Source organism: Chaetodon auriga, chromosome 3 (assembly GCF_051107435.1).
Source record: "Chaetodon auriga isolate fChaAug3 chromosome 3, fChaAug3.hap1, whole genome shotgun sequence".
In the NCBI taxonomy this organism is placed as follows: Eukaryota; Metazoa; Chordata; class Actinopteri; order Chaetodontiformes; family Chaetodontidae; genus Chaetodon; species Chaetodon auriga.
In genome coordinates, this window is record NC_135076.1 from 21,265,395 (window position 1) to 21,292,805 (window position 27,411).

The 27,411-nt window shown below is 43.5% G+C and overlaps 1 protein-coding gene across 1 annotated transcript in view; it reads right to left on the bottom strand.

Annotated features, from left to right (window-relative positions):
- The window catches only part of sema6bb (sema domain, transmembrane domain (TM), and cytoplasmic domain, (semaphorin) 6Bb), a 117,368-nt gene that overhangs the window by 37,998 nt on the left and 51,959 nt on the right, over window positions 1-27,411 (bottom strand). The window contains exons 2-10 of the mRNA XM_076726085.1: window positions 22,480-22,607; window positions 21,210-21,324; window positions 15,360-15,420; window positions 15,149-15,211; window positions 5,896-5,994; window positions 4,403-4,493; window positions 3,228-3,347; window positions 2,452-2,540; window positions 1,350-1,567 (exon numbers count right to left, since the gene is read on the bottom strand). Of these exons, the coding sequence (XP_076582200.1) occupies window positions 1,350-1,567; window positions 2,452-2,540; window positions 3,228-3,347; window positions 4,403-4,493; window positions 5,896-5,994; window positions 15,149-15,211; window positions 15,360-15,420; window positions 21,210-21,324; window positions 22,480-22,588 (965 nt within the window). The 5' untranslated portion in view covers window positions 22,589-22,607. The remainder of the gene's footprint in view (window positions 1-1,349; window positions 1,568-2,451; window positions 2,541-3,227; window positions 3,348-4,402; window positions 4,494-5,895; window positions 5,995-15,148; window positions 15,212-15,359; window positions 15,421-21,209; window positions 21,325-22,479; window positions 22,608-27,411) is intronic.

The following is a 27,411-nucleotide window of genomic DNA, read 5'->3' on the forward strand; positions in this document are numbered from 1 at the left end:
TGTGGTTTACTGTTTGTGTTGTTTTTGGCTCTGTAAATACCCCCAGTTTCCAATAATCCTCCATTTAACAGGCAGCATCTCTCCTCTCCTCTCCTCTCCTCTCCTCTCCTCTCCTCTCACCTTTTTTCAATTTAATCTTGTCTTTCAACAAATCACCCTTTTGTCCTCAATGAAAGCATTCCATGTGTCTTAAATTACTCTGTACCCCACAATCTTGACCTTTGTACCGCCACACAGCCTTGCTCATTCCTCTGGAGCTTTGCTTGGCCTGTAGGAATCCTTGCTCTTTCTGACTTCGTAGGTGAAGGAACAAACCACGGTGGTCCGTGAAATTTTCGAGGTGAGCCGTGCGAGCGCTGCTTCGCACTGGGTGTCCATCTCAGACTCCTGTTTCTATGTCTGTGTAAATCTTAAAGAACACTCTCAGTATGATTGAATCGCCTTATCTCTTTCGAGAGGGGACATGGATTGAAATCACTCCATGTCAGCCCTCATATCCAAGGACAAATAAAGCTTTTCATTTGAAGGCAGACAGGTTGAGTATTGATCTAGAGCAGTGATTCCAAACTAGGACTTTCACTTGCTTTGGGGTACATGGAAAGGGTGTGGAGAAGTAATAAGCAGTAGTATTGATATAGACTATAGTAATTTGAAAAGAAAAAGAAAGAGAATTTGCAATATGAATAAAAAACATATATCCACACAATATATATCCTCATATCCTCATGTGTTGAGTATGCAGAGTGTGAAACTGTTATCTAAAGTAATGGATAAATGATGAAATAGTTAGCTGAAAGTAACTGAAGAAATTGTTGACATAGATAGCTAAAACGAATGGCTAAGCAGTTCAAATAGCCACCCAAAAATAATGAAAAATTGATGGAAAATGGTGAAATACAGCTAAAATTAATGGACTGTCGAAAAACTTAGCTAAAAGTACATGATAACTGATTAAAAATGATTGCTAAACAGTTCAAATAGATAGCTAGAAATAAGGGTTAGGGTTATGGTTATGGATAAATGGTTAAAGCAGTTAACTTAAAGTGACGTGAAATAGCTAAAAGTGGTGAAAAATGGTGATGTGTCGCGAATAGGAATGAACAGTTTGATAGTCAATGAAAGTACCAGATGAACAGTTCAAATACTTAAAAGTAATGGACTGATCACTGAAATAGAGGGCAGTGTTGATGAAGGTGTATATGAATTCTTTGAAGTGGTCTCAAAGTGGCTGGCTGGGAGCCAGTGATCCTGAGTGTCTGTCAGTGGGTGCACATTTTTGAGAAAAAAGCATAGTTGTGTGCTTTGTAGTTTGTTTACAGGTTCGCGTTAGCATGTCTGCTATGTCTTACCTGTTAGCCGGAGTGGAAAACACCCCCAGGATGATGTCCCTGCCGTGCATCCTGATGATGGGGCTGGTGGAGTGGAGCAGGTTGAAGTAGAAGTGGGAATCCCCGGGGACGGAGCAGTTCAGACGGGCCTTCAGGAAAGACGTCCACTGCTTCTCCAGGACACGCTGAGACCCACCTTGATCACGTTTGCACACCCGCGCCACACGTGACACCACCACCTGTGAACAGTCAGGCAGAGAGAAGCAGATGTTGGCACGGAATATGACTGTGCACAATACATCTGCAACATATTGACAGGCATATCTGCACAAGCACAGCTCACATGTTGCTTCAATGATTAGTTGGGGAGTTTGGGTATATTTCCCAAGCTTTGGGTTTCATCTTCAAAAAGGCACATTTAAAAGCTCTTTTCAACTCCAGGGTGATCTCTGGAGAGTCATTTGCATGCTATTTGCAATGCGGAAACCCTGTTTTGACAGATCATTGTTTTATAATGGTAAATTTAATATCAATTATTCATGAAAATGTCAGTGCATCTCCAAATTGCTTCTTTGAACGCCCTCATCCACGCAACGGTGATGCTGTTTAAGTATCCACTTACTCTGCTCTCTGTAAACATGTCAAAGCCTGAGACCTTGTGTAAGCACTGCTTCCCAAAATATGAATAGCTAATTTATCAGAGAAACAGGTTTCCTGATGCTGACATATTTTCAGAAAGATGTATCCCCAGTTCAGGAAAGGGCGGGACATATAAAGAGCTGCTTTTTTTAAAAAAAAAAGAAGAAGCTTTTCTCAGGTTAATACAGACATGAGTTGTTTGCTCAGACTGCTATTTGTTGGATTAGATATGCAGGCAAACAAATATGAGGATGAAAGGTCAGTGTAGCTGTGGGAAAAGACTTGATATTGACATCCAAATAATAGCAGCAGAGAGATATTTTACTGGCATCTCCTTTCATGGCGTTGCATTTAAACGACACATTCACATATTCCTCTACAGTCCTTTTAAAAGATGCTCTGAATGGACCGGCTGCTCCTCTGTGCGAATGCTGTGAGTTCAGAGGTGCAGGAGGATGTGTTTTCATCAGAGCGACATCCATACCTTCTCCAGGTAATTGAACTCCATGGCTATCTCTCTGAAGAAGAAGTAGATGTGAGGTCCCCACTCAACGGCGCTGACAAAATATGGCTCTATATTGAGACAGAGAGAAAAAAGGGGAAAGGTATAGGAGAGGCGTGTGGAGAGAGAGGGTTTAATGAAATAGATGGACTGTGAGAAAGCATACGGCAAACAGTGCCTCCATTTGCAAATGCATCATTCACTCCCACGACACCGAGGTAACATGAGGGCAGTGAGAAAGAGGCGCAGGCCATGCTTAATTTCATTACATGGTGAAAGGGGATTTCACACCAAACAATAAGCGCATTATGACTCCCTGATGTTTCTGACAACTCGGTTTCACGCGAGGCATTTTGGCACGATCACACCCGGGACTGGCTGCAACCTATGTGTCTGATATTGTGTGTTTTCTACTGTCCCATTGTCAGGTTTGACTGTGATGGGGATGGTCCGAACTCTGTCAGGGAGCAGTAGGTTTGACAGCCTCGTGTCCAGTGACCTGAAGACGGAGCTGTCAGGCTGCTGACTCAGCCCTCTGCTGCTGACACACGCATCGATCCCGCGTGCTGCTAAGTGATGCGGACACACACTCAAAACATCAGACGAAGACATCGACAGCAGACAGGATGCTGACGAGAGGACGCACTTGAGAGAACTGCGTCCGTGCAACGCTAAAGCACAAACAAGCACACCTGAGGAGGCAGACAGAAACACACACACACACACTCGCACACACTCGCACACATGTCTGTAGGCACCTCTGAACCATTTGGAGTCGTGCTTGACGGTGCGCAGAGCGGGACTGTCCCCAAGGCTACGGTAGATCACCGCATCAATGGCCAGGAAGTCTGTCACTGTGGCTGTAAACAGATTCCCCTCTGAAACACACACACACACACACACACACATTACAGAGAAATTAGTAAACTGGAAAACAAATCACTGCAAAAAATCAGCTTTAAAGAAAAAAAAAAAGCTGTAAATTCGGGGAAATATTACTTAAAATAAGCAAAATGATCTGCCAACAGAACGGGAAAAATAGGCTTACCAGGATTTTCTCAAAGAACCCACAGTTATGTTAAAAGTAGTACAACCGGACAAAAAACAAGTACAAAAGTATTAAAAAAAACAGCTTCATAATCTGGAAAGTTACTGAGAACCAGGAAGAAAATCTCAGTAAGAAGTTATAATATCCAAAGAAAATTAAGGACAAATAGCTTGAGATGAGTGCAATGCTCCACCATAAGAACTTCACTTTTTGTAGTGGAGAATAACTGCACATAAAACACTGCAAAAAATGACTTATAATATGCAAAATTATCAGCCAACAGAAGAAGTTCTGACAGTTCTGTACTTGTCAGTGTCGATCAAACAGCTTTATATTTCTGGAAATTCTACTGTCAAGCATTAAGTTCCAATAAAATCTAAGTAGCAAGTTATAAAATCTTATTGAGATAATTATGTGCAGAAAAGCTTCAAACAGGTGCTCTAACATAAAAACTGCCTACTAAGAAAAAGCTCATGTTGCCTTGATTAAAGATATGTCATCTTACTTAGATTTCGCCCTTTCAATGTAAAGCCAGAGTGACTGTCACATTGCCACCTCCATCACGAACGACTGACCACTCAGCAAAGTAATTGCAGTAACATAACTGCATATTTGCAGCACTCTCGTGCAAAAAATATCATTTTTTAAACTTCTAGCTAATATCAGATAATGGGCTGATGGCTGAGAGGTAATGGCTCCCCACAGTTTCAGCCACAGAACACCGCTGATTTGATCATAGTCGTGTTAAATATGATGAAGCAAACAGAGGAGATGAGTAAAACTGGGAGACTGTCGTGGAGTTTGCAGTATGTAGTGTCAAACATGTCTGCCGTGGGGCTGTGTGATGCACGACAGGAAGTAAGGCAAAAGCGAAAGGTGTCTTACCTGCAAACAGAGCTACATTGGCGTGTTTGGGGTCATACGGGCACCTCGCCATACCACTGACGGTGTCTCCTACCATCTCTAGAGTGTCTCCCTGTAACACCACGCACACACAAACACACACACACACACACACACACACACATCCATCAATCAGCAAATGTATCTACAGCAACAAAGAAGAATGGCAATTAGGGAGTGTTACCCTAAGTGCAAGCTAATGATTCACTGGTGGCAATTAGGCGCAGCAGCAACAACGAGAGAATCACATTCTCATAAATTAAAGAGATAAACACACACACACACACACACACACAGACACACACACAGGGGTCGCAACAGTACATGTATGCACAGTAAAATCCCGCTCTGTTACACACTGTTGGCAAACACATAGCGTGCACTGCAAAAGCAAACTATTCTACGGCAGAGTCTAATTCTCATCCACGGCTGAAATTTGTAGGTGTCATTTCATTTAAAAAAAAAAAAAACAGCTATAAATAAAACAGTAGCTAGCATCGCTAACTAGTCCCCAGAGAAGCAGGCTGCCTATCAGGACGAGACAGGTGTGTTATACACCGTTGTAGAATGTCATTAGTGGCTGACAGATAATGGGCCAGGTACGTCTCAGAGTTCCACTGTTGCGGTATGTTTGAAATGTGAGAGACTGAAAATAACACTTATCTGAAAAAGCCTTTGATAGCGAAGGGATTTTTTTTTTCCTCTCTCACTCTCTCCAACTCAACTGCCTTCATCCCTCATTTAATATTCCTGCAGAATGATGTGAAATCAGCCGAGCCGGAGATTAATATTCATGTGTAGGTTTTCTTCCACAAGTTTGAAATCGTTACTGTAATTGAGCGGGACAGCGATTGGTTGGGAAGTGGAGCACGCTGGGCCGCATGGCGGAGGATTCAAAGCTGCAGACTCTGACAAACATATTTTGGAAAGAGTGGAGGAAATATTCAGAGTGCACTGTGTCTAATTGTTTGAATCAGGGTGGATAACGCTTACACTTGAACCCGTCTACCTCCGACCGGGGAGTTTGCTTTCTAAAACGCCAGCAAAAGAAATCCAACCAAGTCCAAACAAGTCGGCGTTTCCTCTCTGAACACCCTCCTCTTCCTCTTCTCCCCTCTTTGTGTTCTTCTTGATTATCCGTCTCTGACTCTCAACGATAACAAGCTCAGCAGACCGCAAGACCACTGAGAAATAACAACTGTTGCATCTCAGGAAAGCAAGGCGCTGGAGCTGCCAGACAACAAAGATAAATAAGTCTGGGGAGGAAGTCAACACGGCCTCGAGTGCTGAACCAACAACCCTAATCAAGCTGTAAATGTTCACCTGAGCAGCTGCGCTAAAGCGAGGCTTCTGCTTAGGAAAGGCAGTTATCAATTAAGTGAAACCAATCGGCATGACTTCATATTGACATTATCACAGGCTTGGGACGGGCACAGCTGCGCTAGTAGCTGCGAGCATGTTCAGTCTTCACTCACAGTGTAGTTGGCACACAGAGGGTTGAAGGCGTTGGTCCCACACACAAACAGGCCTCCTTGTCTGCTGAGCAGCACCTTCATGAAATTTCGGCATTCATCCTGCAGGAAAAGAGAGAAATTAAGAGAGGGAGAAGTTGACGTGCAGGAGGGGTGAAACTGAAGGGAAGAAAGAGAATATGATGAAGCGAACGGGGGGAAAAACTGGGCTTATTTTTCAGAGACTGATTATCCAAACCGCTCTGTGAAATGAAGCTTTTCAGTTGCCTGATGTGTGGAATTATCACACCATTAATGCTGTCAATCATATTGATACAGTCTGAACGTAGCCTGCAGAGACTTTAAGTGTCTACCCTCTTCACACATGCAAGCACACACACACACACACACACACACACACACACACACACAGAGCTGCCGCTGACTGACAGCCGGTAATCCAAACCAGCTTCAGGATTTTAAAACAAGCAACAGATTTAAGGCTAATTTCTCCACTGCGAGGCGTCAAACTACATGAAGCCTTCTTAATGACTAAATAAACCCGAGCCACAGTCTCATTCTTCTATGCTTATTCTTTGAAATGAGAAGTCGTGTAAGCGCCACATGACTTAATAGCTGCTTTTGCCCCACAGTGCCAAAAAGTAATAAATGTTGGTGCAGTGAAACTGAGAAAAATGACTTTCAAGTTAATCTGCTGCCTCCACAAAAGTACAGCCTGTAAGTGTGTTTATGGTAGAAATGACTAAACACATGTAGCCTCTGATGAACACTTCACACTGCTGTGAGGATCACACAACGCTGCACTGGCTCCATTACTTTCACCTATTTCAACCATTTAGCCTTTTTTTTTAGTCAAAAGCCTTTTAAAGTGTTAATGCATTATTCTTCCTATTTTTAGTCATTTATACATTACTTCTAGGTTAGTATTTAACCTTTTATCCAAGAACTCCTACATTTAACTGTTAGTTAACTATTCTAGCCAACGATTTCAACCTTTTATCATTTGCTTTTAACCAGGCCACCTTAAAAGAAACTATTTAACTATTTATCCAATACTTCTAGCTACCATGTGATAACTATTATGTTGACAATTTTAGCTGTTTACCTGTTACTTTGCATTTTAACAGTTTATCCATTGGGTAACTGTTTACACTTGCTGGTTTTCCTTTGCAGCATGTGTAAATAAACACATCTGATTGAGACAGAGATAAAAAGTAAGAAAAAAAAAAACCAAAAGGCCAGACACGTTTCTTGAATTATTTTATCAAAATTCAATCATGTTTGCTTCCTGGAAAACAAAGCATGATGTGTGCTTACTTAAGCTTTGATCCCCACGTTGGGAACCACTGGGAACCACAAAGGCTTTATGATCACAAAGTAACACGATAATAAACAAACAAAGACAACGTAAAAGTGAACCTGCATGTGCTGGAATTTACATTTTTCTGTGGGTCTTAAACCTAAATTCCAGTTAAGTCCTTTGACTTTAGGATCCAAAAAGTGCTGACGGTAGTTTGCCTTTGCAGGGCGAGTCTGCCACATGTGTGTGTGTGCAGAGTGATGTACAGTAGATCACTGGTGAGCAGCCGCCAGCAACCCCCTCCCCAAAGTGTTCCAGTCAGGATGGCACCAGACACACACAGACACAGACACACACACACACACACACACAGACACACACACACACACACACACACACACACACACACACACACACATACCAGATGGGGTCTACTTCAAGATCACCACCCGCGCTGATGTCATCAGAGAGAGAAGTATGGCTGGAGCAGAAGTGGTGGTGGTGATAGCGGGTATGTCAAATGACCGTGTGTGCGTGTACAGTATGTGTGTGCGTGGAGGAGATCAGAGGGAAAGCAGTGATATGAGAGGCGGGTGAGTGTTATTCCAGATGCTCCACCCTTCTGCCCCTCCACCTTCCCACTTCACTCCCTGCAGGGTTCTCGTTTTTCACCGGTGAAAAAACAGGAAAGAAGGAAGTGTTTTCATGTGCGAGCGTAATGAGTGTGTGTGTGTGTGTGTGTGTGTGTGTGTGTTGGGGTGGAGGGGGTGTGTCAAGTGTGAGGTGTAAATTTCTAATGGCGCAGCACTGTGTGACAAATTGAGGCGCGGCAGTGGCAGTATTTGTGTGTTTGTCACTCCCCCACATACAGCATGTGTTCATGTGTGCCTGGTGCATATATCTGTGTGTGTGTGTGTGTGTGTGTGTGTGCATACCATATCTGTGTGTGTATCTGTGTGTCGTAGCACAGATGCATGCTCATGTGTGAGAATCATTTGCATGCTGTTTGTCGGTGGGGTTGCAGTCTGTCAGCTTGGTCAGAGCTGTAATCACAAAGCCAGATGAAACACTCTTAATAACAACCCAGTCCCACTGCCAGCATCTCAGAGACGGGAGTAAATACTTAGAAGAGCCAAACCACTGCACAAATGTGCACATTTGGCAGCGCCTGTACACATAAAATGAAACATTTCATGAGTACAGGATAAAAACAAGGGTTGGATCCTTCACAGCATTTCAACCATTGAGTTTTGATTGCCATTTGCACTTAACAGACATCATCAAAATTCATCCCCTGCTGCATACATGCTTTTCATGAACCCTTATTCAACTATTCCAGGAAGCAATTTGGCACTCCCAGGTATGGGTCTTTCTTTATTGAAAGCCCAATTCAGTCAGCGGGATTAGGGTTTTACTATGGTTTCCACATTAAAAATTAAACCAATTACAAAGGATCAAGCAGTGAATCAATGAATTAAACAATTATATATAAATCCAAATGCTGTGCGTCCTGGTGCCTCCTTCTTCTCCCCGTTGCCTCTCCCCCTCTCTCTGCTCCCTCACTCCCTGGGCAGAATCCAGACAAAACGCCACCTGTGCTGGCTGGCAAGCCTTGCCGAGACCCAGACGACTGCAGCCCTCCTCCTCCTTTTTCTCCACCTCCTCCTCCTGCTCCTCTTACTGACAGCGGCAGAGCTGCCTGGGCTCTGAAAAATTAATCTGCAGCACAGATGAATTACACAGGAGCACGCGTCTGAGTGCAAATATGGACGTAGTTGTGAATGGAGGGGAGATTTAAAGAAGAAGGAGAGCAAATGTGGAAAGACAGGGTGCACCATGCACACGTGTGTGTGCGGGTGTCTGTGAGCAATTTCCATATGTGAATCAGCATTTATATAAACTACACACTAAACAAGCAGCTGTTTTTTAATTAGGCTCTTGGCAGATGTTAGCAGGGCTAATCCTTCTCCGCAGATGTTGATGGAGCAAGTGCATTGCTCACCCTCTTGGATTCTCGTCATACGCAGACCTTTGACACACCATGTAAATGCGAGTGATCACACACGCAGTCAGAAGATCGACAACAAGTTCTCTGTTGCTACAACACATCTGCTCAAAACAACCTGCAGCCGTCAGACACCATTAAAAGTGAGGAGGCTCCACAGTCTGCATCTGCTTTCCATCTATTGTCCAGAACTCAACCTTTACTTTGAGATGATAAACAACTTTTCTTTTGGCCTCAGCCTGGGCTCAGTGTTTGTTAAAGTGATGAGGCTTTATCCAAAAACCTAGACGAACATCGGTTTCACCTCCGGCTACAATCAGCCTTCCCCGTGTTGGGTCAAACCAAAATACAAAGCAGCTTCATATATCGTAAAATCCTCTGCTCGTTTTTCGTTTAGGAGCAACCGCGGCATTTCTCATACTCTCATAAAAGTTATCACGATGACCTGCTTTAGTAATGTTCGCACAATAGGAGCCATCTATGGCAGTACATCAGGGGGTCGTATTTAGCAAGCTGCTCCTCTAAATCTCAAAAGTTTCCATTACATGCCTGGCTGGTCCCCTGATGTTAGCGACCAGGGAGAAGAGAGACTGACGCTGCCAAGAGTCACCATTGAGCCAGAACTCTCCCACACACACTCGCACACACACACACACACACACACACACACACACACACACACATACTGTATACACAATACACCCGCACATATACAAGGGTTTGGCGAGCCCTCGTCTTCACCCATTAACAACAGGCTTGCCATTTCCAGAAAAATCCCTGACGCACATTTTTGACTGAAAACAGTGACTCTCCATGACAGGAAGAAAGTGTGTGTGTGTGTGTGTGTGTGTCTGTGTGTGTGTCTGTGTGCGTGTGGGCGGAGGATAAATTAACAGCGGTACCAAATTAGCAGCAATGTGCTGTTCTGAGTGCTGCGGTCTTACTCAGCATGTTAAAGCTAATCCGCGTCCCTCTGCAACCCTTCCTCTCTGTTTGATGGTAATTCTGACTGAACACACCACAGGCCACAAACAAACATCACACACCAGAGGGAGGGAGAGAGGGAGGGAAAGTGAGATGATAAAGATAAGAGGAAAAAATAAAGGGAGATAGTGAGAGAGTGAAGGAAAGAGGGGCAGATCAGAGAGAAAACCGGAGTTTTTCCAGACCAGTCAGCCATGTGGCAGCCTCAGCGGTGGAGCCGACCTGCAGCAAGACCTACAGATCGTGGGGTCAGCTGAGCTCCACTCCCTGGTGGAAACATACACACACACATGCACACACACCATTCAATCCTTGACCACAACACTTAACCTGAATCACCTCTGGACAGCTCTCTGTCCGACTACCAGCTGAGAAAATAGTGGCAAATTGTCTCATTGTGATTAATCCATGTGATATTGTTTGTTTGCCTGGAAGAGAAGTGAAAGCCAAAATCAGAGCATCAGAGGTGATTAAAGGTAAAGAAATGCAGCACAAACATCTGGAAAGTTGATTGTCTTCTTTGTCATTACATTGTTTCATTGGAACTAAGCATGCAGGCCCTTCTTTCCTCCACTTATGTCGTTTCTGGGAGTACAATGGGCTGCTGTGACACCGAAGAACTTGAACTTGAATGCATCTGGTCCCAGAAAAAAACATTTAATGCAGCAAAGACTTGTAGTAACCTGAGAGGTAGAGAAACAAAATGGGTTCTACATATGATGCATTGGTAAGATTTAAAAAAAGGGGCCACAACTGAAAGTGACTCCACATGTGGTTTTTCAAACTGATTAATTTAAGAGCCAAAAAAAAAAAAGACTGTGAAACTGAATCTTCCGCCTGTCCAACCCCGAAAAGGCATTTGGGTCAGACGATTGAAAACCCAAAGCTCCTTAGAGAGCACGATCAACGCAATATTGATCAAACAATCTCGCTAAGTGCTGCTTATAACGATGGCCAGCCGCTCTTTCAAAGCGCTCTATACAGAATTGCCTTTGTTTGCATGTACATGCCGCGTCGCCACAGCTTGACGTGTTGGCACGGAGCCACCTTTGGGGAACGTCTCACCCTCTATCTCTTTGGCTCTTTTGCTTTCATAAGAAGAGAAAGGTAAGGAGTGAAACAAGGGGAGGGAATGACAGACAGAGACATGAAAAGGGCAAACGCAGGAGAGATAAAGAGACCGTGGAAAGCAAGGGACAAAGGAAAATATGACGGGAGGATGCGGAGTGAGTGGAGGCGAGGGCGGCTGTTGCATTCATCAACAATCGTCTGGTCAACACGGGAGAAGAGAAAAGGCGAAAGAATTAGGATATTGAATTTTCAGCCTAATTAGGGAGAATACTATGTCCTTTGTGATCAACCAAGCAGAAACATTTAATTACAAAACCAATTACGAGGTGGTGAATGTGTCACATCTGACACAACCAACCCCCAAGCAGAACAGGATATTTTCAGGAGGTGAAGTGGAGGAGAGAAAGAAGGGTGGGGACAGAGGCTGACGGAGGCAAACAGGCAATGACTGCCTGACAGATGCGTTTGGCGCCATTTAAGATGTTACATTTCAGCATTAAAGCGTCTAAAAAAACGCCTCGACCTGTGTCATTCACATTGTTCAAACACAGAAAAATCTCTAATTTTATTGCGCGTTTCATTTGGTCGCCTGTCAGCTGCGTCTTATCCCCTTTACAGGAAAACACAGGAAACACCGGATGATGGGTCAAAGAGTGAGGAGGGCGCTATCGCTCACTGGTGATGGAGCACTAGTATTCATTTTCATCTGAAATAGCATTTGAAGACACGCTGCTTCACGACGTCACCAAACCACATCTCTGTTTTGACTGAGAGGCTTTTCGGGTCAAAAGTGACACACTACGCACCTAATTGCGTCCGTGTATGTGTGGGAGAGACGCACAGAAAGAGGGAGCAGATAAAGACGAGAAAAGGAATCATGAATATGTATGAACATACAGTGAGATTTACATGAGGGTTGGTAATCCCTCCTACATGTATGTAAGAACCTCCATGTTGTGTGTATGAGTGCAGAAAAAGATGGTGAAATATTCCGTCAGCTCGACCTCAACATGATGAGCAAAACAGCAGCAGGAGGTAACAGAACCGGCACCCCAGCAATCGAATGCATTTCAATACAAAAGCCCTGCAGTGAACGCTGGAGCGAGACAAAACATCTCTGTGTTATTGATACTGTGATGTGAAATTCACATCGTAACATCAAAATATCTCTTGACTGATGTCTTTTCATAGGCTAAATATTTCTGACACACTGGGAATCCCTAATATTATGTATAATAACATCAAATAGAGAACGTCCTATGAAGGTTCATGTGTGGTTGGTAGCTCCGAAGGCGTCGTAGCTCAAGAAAATAATTTACTCCACCTGTGTGGTCAACATGTTCACATTAAATCACAATTATTTTATTGATATCAAGGTATTTGTTTTAATATATCATAATATTAGAGTTTCACAGTATCGCCCAGCGCTAATTCAAATGTGCTTATTTTCCCTTTACGTGGTCTCAACTGAACTTCCTTGGAGGGTACGACACTGCTGTGACACTATTTTTATGAAGCTGTTCATGAAGGTGCTTTTGAACACGACTACTGCTATAATAATGTTTTTATTAGCGGCTTCTCCCTTTTCTTTTGTATCGTGCATATGCACTAGGATGACATATTCCTGCCAATGGGTTTCACACCAAGAAAAACAGCAATGCACCAGCAACATGCAGGGGAGAAGAAGACAGCGAGCCAGCCAACACGAATGTAAACGAGGCAGGTTTCAGTTTATTCAGAACAAACGTATAAAGACAAATGTTTTCTGAGGAGGCAGAGGCATTTAACACCACGTCTTTTGGTGAGAAACACTGAGTGCAAACTTTGTACCTTTAAAATGTTGATTTTTTTTTTTGGACTGTGCTGTCATTTTCGAGGCTACAGTTTGTGTAATTGTTGTTGTTGTTGTTGTTGTTGTGCAGAACTACAAATTGCAACTCTTTCATTCTTTATCAGCAGCTGTTATTTGGAACAAAAATAATTGCATTCTTAGTCACATTTTAGCAAAAAGCATTCCATATAGTGACTTAAAAACAAGTCTTGGCTTGTAAAAATCCATATCAGTTTTACCCCTGTGCGCGTGTGTGTGTGTGTGTGTGTGTGTATACCCATGCAAATGCAGACACAAGCACATCCATTCATATGCGTCTGAGCCCAGAGAGCTGACTGAGAGGACCTGGCAGTGTTCTTATCTTCGTCACATTGCCGTGTGACTCACAGCCTCACCAGGCAGCACAGTCATTAGGGGCAGAAGACCTTTCATATCTCAGTCAGCCCCACAGCTCTCCTCAGGGCCAGCCAACAGGGACCCACACACTCTCCTCTCCTCTCCTCTCCTCTCCTTTCCTTTCCTTTCCTTTCCTTTCCTTTCCTTCTTTATCAGCCCCCTCTCCTCTCCTCTCTCACCTCTCTCCCTCCCTCTCCCCCTCCTCTCAGCCCAGCTTTTTGTCACTGTCCCTCTATTCTCCATTGTGTTTCTGTCTGGCACTGTCTCACACAGATTTAATGTCAGGTGTTCTCTCACTGTGTTAAATAAGTCATTTTTTTCTCTGCCTGGAGGGGACAGAGCCCATGTTTCCGCCGCCAACCACAACCATCACCGCCACACACACCCACACACACACATAGACACTGAATACGGGCTGTTTATGTGTGGCAGACAGCGGCTAAGGATGTGTGTGTTGGAGATATAAGAGGTATTCAGGCGTGGGCTGCTGGTGGCTGCTGGGACGTTTCACCCCATCTCTTCCTGACCGCCTCTGTTTCCCAACACCCACCTGCATTTTCTGAGGCCACAAACCGCATTCCTAACTCATGATGGTGGAACAAGTGGTGTATAGTAGGAGTGGCTCTGGTCTCCTTATCAAAGTCTTTGTGTGAGGGGTTAGATGAGCAGGAACAATGAGAAAAAACACGGTCAAACACTCCCCTCTTATTGAGGCTGTGCCAGCAGGCATGACAGTCAGGTGACTGGCACAATGACACCATAGCTGCAGACAGAAAGGTAAAACATGTGCCATATTAATGTGGGCAAGACAGATGGCCTCAGACAAAAGCTCTGTCATCCATCCACATTTGCTCTGTAATTCTACAGTCTATAATCTTCGCATGTAATCTCCAATTGTTTGGGGGTTTTACCCAGTATTTATGCTCCTGCGCATCCAAAACTTCAGGCTGCAAAATGAGTGTGGACGACTCCAAGAAGCAAGTCAGAAAATGCTTCCAGTAAAAGAAAGTGAAGAGAATGTAAACTAAAAGCAAATAAAAATCAATAAATGGAGAGAGATTTTGTGCTATAAATGGCATTTTAAAGTCTGTTTATCTGCCAGATTTTGTAAAATTATTTGATCTGATGCTGGCGTGATGCTCTGCCATTATTTACAATGGTGCTCTTTAACGCAGCTATAAATTAGGAAATTAGTAAAAGTGACAAACTCGAAGACAATTATCACTTGAATCTACACATCTATGGGGCATTTTAGCATCTTTCAAATCAATGTTTTATTTGTACAGCCTGCAGCTTAATGTTTTGATTAGGTCTCAGCGCTCTCAGCAGCATGCAGCTGTTTTCAGCACAAAACCTCTGATAAGCTGCTTGTTGTGACTCGCATTCAGTAGGTGAATGGACACATGACTCCAAATGGTCGCTAATGTTGCTCCTTGTCTGCAGAGTGTGTAAATAAGCAAAAGATTGCTACTATATTTGCCATATTATCTTCATAAGGTCAATTTCCCCAATGCTCGTCAATGTTGTGTTTACAGGTTGTTGAACGGACCCCATGTGGCCAAAAGAATGAATTAAAGCAGGCTTAATGAGCTGTTTTCAAGCTATAATGAGAGAGCCAGAGAGATTTCATGAAGAAAGTGTAGCGAGAGAAACAAACACATTGTCTCACCTCATGCTTGCCCTTCATCCTGCAGATCCTGATGTCATTCTTGTTCGACTCCCATGTTCTTTTCTATACATTAAAAACAGACACACACTGCTGGTTAGCTGCATTTGCATTTCTCTGAAGTAGCAAATTACATTTTCCAGCCTAGAATGACACGTAATATATCCACTTAAAGGCTGCAAATGCTATCAGTGTCTGTCCAGAAGGTGCTCACCTTGCTGTAGAACATCTCGTCTCCTGCAACAATGTCCAACTCCACACGGAAAAGGTCATCCCTGGAGAGAGAGAGCGAGAGAGGGAGAGAGTGAGAGTGGCAGTCGGCCAACAGAGCACTATCCAAAGCTTAAGGTAAGGCAGGACACTGCACGAAGTAAACCATGAGTACCAGTTCCACAGCAGAAGCACAGCATAGATATTATTGCTAGCTCAGGACAGTGCAGGTCGATGCCGACTTTCTTTTGGATGAAATCCAGGCCACACACTTGGCATATGAATATTTCTGCTGTATATTGTATCTGCGTGGTTTTAATATTAAATAAATCTGTGCATGGAGCTATGTAATGCATACATATTAGAGACATCTATTTGTTTAAAGTTGATCAGACCCTCAGAGATAAGGGAACAGCTTTACAATGTCTTCCATTTCTCCCAATACATATAAGAAATGGGACCCGACTGCATAATGATGTCTCATATTTCCCCTTCGCCTTTTTGCCTCTGCTCATTAAACTTGACTTGCTGCATTGAATTTGCTCCTTGGCCCCAAATTCAGCTTATCAGTCTTATTCAAAAGCCTGAAATTGAATTAATGGATGATTTAATCAAGTTGTTACACTGAGGCTTGCACACCCTCACATGCTGCCTACACGTGGTCCATGCATGTATTCATGATATTTCACTGCTTCCTCGCACTCTTAATCCGCCGATAATTCTGCAGTAACCTTGGATGTTCCTGTGAAAATGCCAGCTAAATGAGAGTTGGGCTCGACAGCTAAAAGCTGACGTTTGCTTATTGATCAAGGCCTTGGTATCTGCTGGGGTGGATCTGAAGCTCGAGCTTCATCTAGCAAAGGGCCAGGCTCTGAATGGGCTAATCTGTAAATCTGCCATAGCCGTGTTATTGCAGCACTATCGATCGGACTTCTGATCCAGCCCTGCCTCCCATCTGTGCTGCATGTTCTCTTGGTTTCGCCTTTGTCTTTGGCAGAGGGAGGGGTCATCATGAGGGGCTCTATGTGCAAGCGTTTGCTCGTGTGAGTATTCATCCCACCTGAGTGTGTGTATCTGCACCTGTTTTTTTCTGAAAGAGAGAGCTGTGAGAATGTGTGGAGGATGAGAGCACAGGTAGGCCATCAGGTTACTCCACTTCTGAATAATTCATCCTCACTTCCCGCTGGTGCGTTAGAAGATTCCCGCACTTGCTCAACCCTCGCATCATAGGACAACGACTAAATGGCGGAGAAGTGCGAAATCACCAAACACTTGCTTGGTGTGTCCCTGCTTAACAGGTCAGGGTTTAAGCATTCTCCAAACAGTGGAGTGGGCCAGAGTGTGAGGCGTAATCTCATCCAGCCTGCTTCAGTGTTGTCTCAGCATTAACATAATGAATATAGCACCAGGCCTCCTAGTCAGAGTGGCTGGCAGCCAGCACTGTTGCCTCTGATAGTGCAGAGGAGGGGGAATTATTTATGCTGCTGCTTCTCCTCCTCTCTCCATGTCTTCTCTTGCCTTGCAGGTTGTTTGAATGATGCAAAGCCTGTGGCCTTTATGCTTTTGTTTGTTTATCTGTATGTGTACTTCATTTAGTAGAAGGTTACGATTCAGAGTAAGGACTAATGTGAACAGTGTAAAGATGTCATTATTCTTTATGTTGCTTGATGTGCACACAGCCTTGAATAGCCTCGACTCAATATAGTAGGTCATAACTCACAAAGATGCCTTAGCACACAAAATCCAGCCCTAAAACCTACATGTACGCGTGCCTGAGCAGCGATTTCATGGACGCCTCTGACCCTTTTCGACCTGGCTAACACAAAGTCAACAAAGAATCAACAGATAGTGTCAACATTTACTAAATTTCTGGCTTGACCAGCTCATGAACTTTCTCCTTTTGGCCCGCCAAACACCAGCAGACTCAAGGTCAAGACATCTTAAGCCACCCAGTGTCCTGTATTTCATTTTAGTTTCCCCAGTCTTCTTCTTGCTAGCAGCCGTGTTGTGGTTTAGCTCGAGCAAAGCTGAGCCTCTCTGAGCCTGCAAATAGAGTGTGCAGGAAAAGCTGCTCCACTGGATAAAACTGGGAAGGGAAGATTTGAGCTGACCAACTAGTTACCCTGAGACTTGTGCTGACTGAGGCAGACAGAGTACACTGTGGCATGTCTGTGTGTGAGTTTGCATTTAGCTGGGTGTCTGCAAATATGTGCCTGAGTGAGCAGCCGTGTCCCAGTTTGATATTGCATTCTAAATTCTAAGAGGGGAATCTGTCGTGATCTCAAAACTGAAAAGTCGGTTCAGTAAAATCTTGAGAAACATTTTGATCAAAGACTTTGGGCATTACACAGTACAACATCTGTGTACTCGAAGCTGCAACAACCAATAAAGGAGGTGTTAAATCACAAACACCATGGACAACTTTATCTTAATAATTCATAACATACATAAAAAGAGAAGAAATGTACAAAAAATACAATAGAAAGCTAGAACTAGAAAATCCCACAAAGGCAATACAAAAGTAACATTAATCAATATAAGAAGTCTTAAAATGGAATGAAACTGAACAAAATTACATAAAATACAAAATTAAGCACTTTGTTAATTGCGATTTGAAAAGGATATTCTTCATCTTCTGTGAGAGTAAAGTGCATATCTTTGTGTTTTGGAGATATTTTAAGATGTTTTGCATACATGAGGAAACAGATAAATGATGACACATGGCTTCTGTTTCATGTATCATCAATTGTCCTGTGTTGTTGTGTTTGTAGTTTAGTTGTTAGTCTTTATCTTTATGTCTTATCAGTTATTTTATATGTTGCCTTTTGTGTTCAGTTTGTTCGTTTTTGGGTGAATAAAAACTGGCCTTTGTAAAAGTCCACTTGTGCCCGCTGATGCTTGTCAGCTCGGCCCCTAACACTGACCAATTATGGGCCAAATGCTTAATGGATTAAGCCAAAAAATAATTGGTAGAGTGATTGCTAATGAAAAGAATCATTAGTTGCAGTTAGTTCAATTTCTAAAATTTAAAACAGCAGCTTTCCAAAGTTGTAGTTTAAATTTCATCAGTATCATTTATATAATTGGCAAAGTGCATTAACTCGTGGTACACTGTCTGCCAAACAGAACCCTGTGAGGATTAGTCCAGAGTGCACACGCTGTAATACTACTATATAGTGTGGAAACAGTATATGTGTCCATGTGGGTGTCTTCACGTGTGTGTTCATGTCTCTCCTGACTCCACAGCTGAACAGCCTGCCAGCTTTTCCTTTCAAGATTCCCTGTGTTTTCCACAACTCCCTGTACGTCTGCCACGAGGCATCTGACCTGGCAGTGACCGCCTCCCGACCCCTGTTCACCTCTGAGGTCAGTGTCTGTGGGCTAATAAACTGACCGACCTCCAACCTGGCAGGCAGCACGCTTTCACCCAATGCAAAGCGTAAACACAGCCAGATGGCAAAAAACCTCTTACGCTTTATCACAAATGGAAGAGTTAATAAGAAGTTGTCCCTTTGGTCATCTTGTCAAATACAACACTTGCCAATTGGTTTATATTTGTGTGGATTAGCCCTTTGGATCTGACTGAGAGCTGTAGACTACAGGATCCACAGCTGCTCATCTTGACAGCAATGAAATGGGGCTTAACACAGCAAGGAGCTTTACTCCACCTGCCACCAGCCAAATACATAGTTTACTTTCATTTAGCAAGGATGGGAAGAGGACGGGGAGAGGTAGCTGCTCTCAGCAGGTGCTTGGGGCACGGATTTAGCAGCGCTTGCAGTCTTAGGAGCAGCTATGCTAATGGTGACAGGATTTGGGGATGAGTGAGGCGTCTTATCAGGCCATGCCCTCTGTAGGAGCTTTTGGCAGTCATACCTGCCACCACACAGGTACTTATTTATACATTATACATTTTAAAACTCTGCCTCCCCACTGGGATGTCTGTGGCTCACACAAGAATTTGCACATGGATCTGTTTCCTTCTAGACTGATCATTTTCATAGCCACTTACAAGAAATATATAAATACACTCTTGAAGCGTTCTTTCTCTGAATCTCTCATGATGCCATCAACCCCCCTCGCCTCTCTCGTCTCTCTGCCTGTCAGTCTCGCATTTCATTATCATCCGGTTGGCTGAGACATTCAAATCAGTTTACCGCTGCTATTCGGTAAGAACTTCTGTGGCTGTAAATTGAAATTAATGTCTCTCAGACTGCTTCATGGCACGGGCTGTATTTTAAAGCAGAGCTGCAGACTGCAGTAGCTGCACAGTGGTTGTCTGTGGGCAGTTTTATCAGGCTGTGTGCATGTGCGTGCTTATAGACCCTCTCGGTGCAGACACAATGGCTGGAACCATGTTGCATCGTTTGATATATTTACTACCAACCCTCAGTAGTGAGGTTAGACCTGCTGGAGACCAGGGACTGGGTCATTTCCTGGACCATAATGGCGTCTCTTATTAGAAACCACTTCAATCTTCTTTCAAGCTGCCACTATTGCAAATAACCAGCGCCATATGTGGAAACTGACTGTGTCTCTCTTTTTTAGCATGTTTCAAGCTAAATTATTTTTTGGACAACTTGGGCAGTAAATCTTGAGGTGTATGTTTTTTGTTAGCTCAGTCTGTTTCAGGTTGGCTCCCAAATGGCTCCGGGGAGAGCAGCAGATGTAGCTTTAGAGTGTAAACCTGTTGCAGCTGAGCATGCGGTCCTCGTCTGGCCCTCCTGACCACCAGAGCTACTGTCTGTCCACGATCAGCACATTCACCAGACTGACAGACATATGGGGACCGTCATCATATGCACCAAACTAGAAAACATTTACCGGGCCAAATATCACCCTTCAAATGACGTTACTGTAACAGATTTGGTACAAAAACCTTCGACTCTGTAATATCTGCAGTGATCTTACTACAGTTGGCACATTCATTTTACCAAGTAGACAGAAGAGAATAAAGAACTTGTGAATAGCTAAGTTATGGTAGTATCATAGATATATATATATATATATATATTAAAAAAATCAATACACTTCCATAAGTACACTTCAGTCAGTCGATTTGCTCACAGGGACAGAGTAAAACCTGTCAAAGGGAGACAAGGGTCCAAACCAGAGGAAGCTATTGAAGGTCAGCTTTATTGTACCATCCACTTACATAACGCTTCTCTGCTAAAGGGTTACGGCTCCATTTATTGTCAATAGACAGTTATGTGACAGGAGTCAGTGGCACAAATGTATCTCTTGAATAAACTGCATTAACTTCTACTGTTAGTTAAATGACAGTTAGCAAGCTGGAGGTATTGTGACTATCTAGAGATGGCATGTTCGTGGCTGGGTAGCATGTAGCCTTTATCGTTAGCATGCTAACTACAGTAGGTCACCGATTAGCCCTGTGAATAGTCACTACCTTACTGAGCTGAATGCTAATATTAGCAAGTTAACGTGTCCACAGCTAGCAAGTTGACAAAACTAACCAAAGTGTTCGACCAACAATCTTCATTTAGTCCTGCCACACTTTCAACAAAAAGCATGTACCTCTTTACAGCAACACTGATGGTATGTCTTCTTAGTAGGATTGAGGCTCAGACCCTCTACCTCCTAAAATAACACCCAATCAAAAGGGCCAATGCTGCCTGGCAACAAATGTAGTGATAACAGACAATCCAAAAGATATGAAAGCTGAAAATGGCTCTGACAGAGCTATATTTGTACTTGTATATGTGTGTGTGATGCAAGCAATCAAAGACATATCTCAGGTGCCAGATTTCTTAAAGCTTATTCTTGCTGCGCCATAAACAAAAAGCTTAGACTCTAAGTTCATTAGTATGCCTGTGTGGGCTGCTGAGTGTTGTACCTGGCTCCAATGTAGAGTGTCCGATTGACCTGGAGGATCCTCTGGATGTGCAGAGGCTCTTGTCTCAGCCATGTTCGGTGGGGTCGGCCCAGAAACACTGGGTGTCTTCTCACCACTGTCAGCGAATGAGAGACAAGAAACACACAATGGTTGATCCAACACTGACATCCATCTTTTACAACAGCAGTCAACATAAAAGCGGTTTTGACAGTTCAGAAGTAGTTACAGGCATTCAAGGTGACGTGGAGACAATATCTGAGAGGAGTGTTTCAGAGGACCAGGAGATCTGTACATCGTGGAAGGGACAACTTGAGGGAGATAAGTCAAGGAGTGCTGGAGTGTTTTCAGCATGTTTTTATCATGTGGCCCCACAGATGTGCAAAGACACAGCAAAAACTAAAGTGAAGAGGGAATCAGAAATAACAGCTGCATATAAATCAGATGAATTAGTATGTAAAACCAGTATGGCTATCTGTCTTTGACCTTGACTTTGGTGAATGAGAGTATTTTGATCTGATAGCCTTTCATCCTCTCTCTGCTCTTCCATCATCGCTTCTTTATATCCCACCCTATAGTCCGATCAGCCATCTCCTCTTCTTACCTGTTTTCTACATTACTCTTTCCTTTGGCTCACTGTTTTCTCTCCTTGTCCTCCACCTTTACTCTCTCTGTCCACCTCCGCACTTTCTTCCATTTGTCTTGTCTGTCCATCCAGCGAACCTGCATTTTCTGCTATAACTTATACCTGCTGAAAACCACAGCTGCTGTGTCTGGCGCAGCTGCTCCAGTGTATCTCTTAGTAGTCTGACAACCTCTATTCTCTACTGTTCAGTGGTGATACGTTCAGAAGGGTCTGGACTCAGCTGGGAAACCATCAATCAATACTATTGAACTGCAATCAATCAAGGTCTGGTCTGAGCTGGAGACTGTCAAGCTGATATGGAGACTCAAAGTCTGAGTGTGTCAGCCACTGTGTCTCTTGAGGGTCTGAATGTGTGTGTGGGAAAGTCAAGAATTCAAGAACTCCGTCCTTCACCCTGGTCTCATTCCTGAGTGTGACCCCACACTTCCTGACCTGGACACCAGTCAACACCCTTCGTGTGAGAGCCTGTCTGACCGCCACAGCTCTCATGGTGACCCTCCACACCTTCCCCCATATTCAACACCCTGCATGTTAGGGCGCGACCCCGCACCTCACGCATCACGACCTGGGAGAGAGGCATGCAGCGCAGTGGGCAGCTAGAGGGCGAGAAAGTCAGGAGGTCAATACCTTCAGTGGGGATGAAGTTGAGGGGCCCCGGTTCCTCGGGGAACGCCGAGCTGGCCGTTTGGAGGAGCCAACACAGCAGGAAGAAGGAGGGAGGGGCCGCGGTCGTCATAGCAACACAACTGCAGACTCTGTGGAAATTAAAGACAAAGACAAAAAAGGAGCAAAGGGAGTGAGTGGTTGCTAAATGAGGCAGAGCAGCAAGACGCATAAACATACACAGACAGGGAAACATTCACTCACTCAATCACTGACTACCTAACTAACTGGCTGGGTGGGTTTCATGACTGAAGCTCTATCTTTCTATTCCCACAGCACCTCTATCTCTTCACCCTGATGTGAGGGGAGATAAATAGCTGCTCTGAGCCAGGGATTAAGTCATCTGCTGTGGGAGAAGTGTCCAGTCAGCTCTGAATGCAGCCAGATCGCTGTGGCACAACATAGCCGCATCAAACAACTCAATGCATATGACGCATTTGAGAAAAATGAGGAGGCAAAGGGGCAACATCTTGGGCAAGACAGAGAGAAATATATGGCCTACAGATGAATGGAAAGTCTGTATAGGCTGAGAGTGAGTGAAAGGCTCAATAACGCTCCCAACATCAAGTATTATCCAGGACTCTGAGAGAAGGAGTGAAGTGTTAGTTTACTTAAATTAAATGCTTGCCGGCAACGCAAATCACCTCTCTGACAGCGGAGCTAAACTGTCGGTATTTTTCATCGGGCGGTACAGAGGCACATGCAGGTCTCGGATGTGATTCATGTGGAAATACAAATGATACCCAAATTAAGTTACCCTCCGCGATCCATCTAGAAAATGCATCAAGCACTCTGCCTCGCAGGAGAAAAGCTCTCAGAATTGCTATTGACTTCAGCCACAAACCTCAGATGGCATGACTGACTGGCCGCTACCTCTGCATGCCGTCACTGCAGTTGTGCTTCTGTAGCATGTGTGCGGTGGAATTCAAGGAGCACCCAACAGGCATTTTTATTCAAGTCGCTATTATCTTGAGCTCTAACTGATCTGTAATTATCTATCCATTTTTCCCTCTCAGTACAGGCCTGGCATGGAATTGCGTTTTCCTCGAGATTTCACGAATACACTATAATTTACCCCATAACTCGACTTTCATCTTGTTGTCGCCTTAATGTTGAATGCAATGCCGAGTAATTTGTTTTGAAAATCAAGTGGAGCGGCCTTCCATCGCCACTGCCACAAACACTGAACATTTCATGCAACATCTCAAATTTGAATACTCAAGGTTGTATTTCTTTATGCAAAACTGCTTGGCATTTTACTGTGGTCACAGAAGCACAACGTGTGACACAATGCAAAAGCAAACACTTGGATGAACGTACGGTATCCACTGTGCAGCCCATCCGTCTGTCAGTCTTTAGCTCTCTTACACTCTCTTCACGTCTCCTTCAGTTCACTTCAAGTCAACTGAACTGCATTGTGGATTTAAGAGCTTTGCTAGCAAAGGTTAGATTTTCTTGCATATCATAACTTATTACAACAAAACATGAATTCTGACATGACATGAAGCATAACAGCTTCAATAGTAAGTACAATATCATAAAATACTGAATGCTGAATGTAAAATTACATCCAACACAACCAAAAGTACGTGGACACCCTGAAATTAGACAAATATGTGATAGATGAACATGTTATTCCAAAACCATGAGCTTTAATATGCTGCTGTAACAGCCTCCACTCTTCTGGGAAAGCTTTCCACAAGACCTTGGAACCTGGCTGTTGGGATTTATTCCCATTCAGCCACAAGAGCACGATGGAGTTTGGGCACCGATGCTGGGTGCTCCAGGTCATACCAAAGGTACTGAAGGGGGTTGAAGTCAGGGCTCTATGTGGGCATCTGCAGCCACATTATGGGATAGCGACAAATGCTAAAACAAAGGCAATATCTATCAAAAGTCTGCTAACATTAGCCACCATAAGCTGCTGATCATACAATACCAAGTTAGGCTGTTGAAGCAAACGCCCTGTGTGTACTGAATTGTGCAAGGGTGAGTTTTATATATTATAAATTCAATGTTTTATTTGTAAAAAAAATAATAATGGTTTTATCCCTTTAATATTTACCTTGGAACTGGAAATAAGGGACCTTTCTCAAACCATGACCAAATGTATGTATACAGAGGGTTCAACATACTTTTAGCCATATAGTGTAAAATATGATAATTAAGTACAATAATTAATGGGTTTATCTTAATCTTAAATTCAAATGAAACCATGTACAGTTCAACAGAGAGGCAGCGTTGGAGAGTGCTGACACTGTACTGTACGTAGTAAAACGAAAACAGTTTCACTCTTTCAAGCATTTTCAGTCTCTCTCGCTCACTCTCTCTCTCTCCGCCGAAGGATACAAACAGCCATTGTGCAGCCCATCTCTTTAATGGAGTCCCAGACATAACCTTATCAGGACACACAATCTTTATGGGACATTTCTCGAATTCCCTGCTCTGACATCAGAGTAAAAGTGGGAGGCATGCTAATTACTCAACACCCACAAGCAAAATTACAGGAGGTGAAGGGGAAAGAGTCACAGAGAGTAGAAAAGAGGTCACGGGGTAGAGAGATAGAGATTGAGTGAGAGATAAGTGAGACACATTAAGAGAGAAAGAGCGAGAGAGAGAGAAGATGAGAAGTCAGGAAGTCAGTATATCCAATCAGAGATTCTATTGTTTCTGCTATTAATAATGTATGAATAAATGTCAGGCGGTACGCATTCGATTAGTATAATTAGACACCCTGGGCTATACAATTTCATGGGACAGCAGAATAAGTAGATACACAAGTATTAAAGCGAGTGTGTATGTGTGTGTGCGTGTACGTGCGTGCATGCCTGTGTGTGGGTGCACAAATGGTTCAGAGCCAAAGCATCACTGTAATTATGACAAATGGCTACAGCCGAGTCCATTCAGAAGCTTCGCCGCATGGCACAAGCTGTATAGTAGTATGCCATTATCATTGAACGGGGCATACTGCAACTTGCATATACATTTTGCCATTTGGAGGAGATACTGATCCAAAATACTCAACCCCAGGCTGCTAGAGCACTCTGTTCGAAATTGAAATGGCAGCGGATGTCACTGAAGTCATGTTGAAGCCGGCACGCTGTGTGGGTTTCACGGATTTAAGAAACGCTGAAAACCCGCACTGTCAGTAGCAAATTATTATGTCAGGTCTTTCACTGGGGGGGACTATTGTTTCCAGTGTTGTGACAAACATATTCAAGGATTGAGCTTGATTTCAGGCACCATCCCAACAGTCTTATTTGGGTGCCAAGCTAATACAGATGGCAAGTGACGACAGTGGAGGAAAAATAACGATAGCTGGTCAAGTGAAACTTCAGTCTTAGGTTAAATACCCCATCCGCTCCAGCTAGCTTTTGTTTACTATTAATGAAAAAGGACTCTTGAACTCACCACCGTGCTCCATTCACTTCAACGGGATTTCGACAGACTTGTTAATTTGTCCGTTTCCACAGCCCCAGATCAATTTGATTATGGGTGTTTAGGCAGGTAATTTCCTAAACAAAGCCATTAAGAGATCATTTAGCTGCCGAAATCAGTGGGAGGCAGTTTGGTGCAGAGAGTGCTGCATCTCCCTGGATGCCATCTACTCCACCTCTGAATGATCCCCAGTGTGGCCAACACCTATAACTTAGATAGCACATCACCAGCTGATGAATGATGTCTAGCGTCTTTAGTAAAGCCGTAATGAGGATTGATATTGTTCTGATACAGAGTCAAGTCAGGCTAAAGAGCAGAGGCTTGACAGGGGAAATGATTTGATGGCGAAAAGAGACGCGTGGTATGCCTGCACTCTGGAATTGGATGCTGGTTATACCGAGATAGTGACCCTCTGCTGCTGGGGTTTGGATACTTTGCATGCCAATAGAACACCTCATCGTCAAGTGAAGGCGCTAATATGCTCTGAAATGCTTTTGTCACCTATTACCGTTGCCATGGCTCTCGCTTTCTCCTCTGCACAGTTTCTCTACCTTTTTCCCTTTCACCATCTCATTATGGCTCAGTTTCTCTCTTGCTCTCCCTTAGCCTCTTTCTTGTTGATGTGTATACGCTCTCACTGTGTTTTCATTACACAGCCATGAGGTACTTGCACTAAAAATTGGATGGCTGAAAGAAAACCAAGATTATGCATGTCCTAGATATAGGGAAAATGGTAATGAAAAAGAGCAGCATTAATGGGGACACTGTGGTGGTTGGGGTATTTATGATTAATATATTTAACAGAGGGGCTGTCAAGTATTATACAGGGGTATCAGTGCTGGTAGAACACAGTGCTCATGCAATAGTCTGATATAATCCCTTTTCACACTGGTCGCCCAGCTTCAAAAAGCCTGCACAGAGGAAGAATGAATTCAAACATGGTCTATTTCCACTCAAATCCCTTTATCGTCACTCTACAAGGCAAATTATATTTTTATGTTCACCGACATTATGAATGTTTTATAGATAATTTGAAGGTATTGCACATATTAAAGCTGCACTAATCGATATTTTTATATACACAATGGATTGAATGACTACTTGGATGTGAAAGGGGAGAGTTTCAATAATGAGCCTACAGAGAATTATCACCCAACTTTACAGTTTCCATCAGCTCTACAGAATTTTTAACCCTCTTTCAGCTCTTTGTTTAGCTGTTTGGGTCACAGCTTCACTGTTTTGGCTCACTGTCACCGCTCTCATGAACATGGTGGAGCATTTAGCAGCTGAAGAGCCACACATTCAAAAACAGAGGTAATATTGGACAGAATATTTAACCTGCATTCACCAGATACCCCAAAACGCAAGTCCAGATAAATGCTAATGTTGCTTTGTCTGCTACGTAGACAAGCGTTTGCTAAGTTTTCCATATTGACTTTATGTCAATGTTATCTTTAC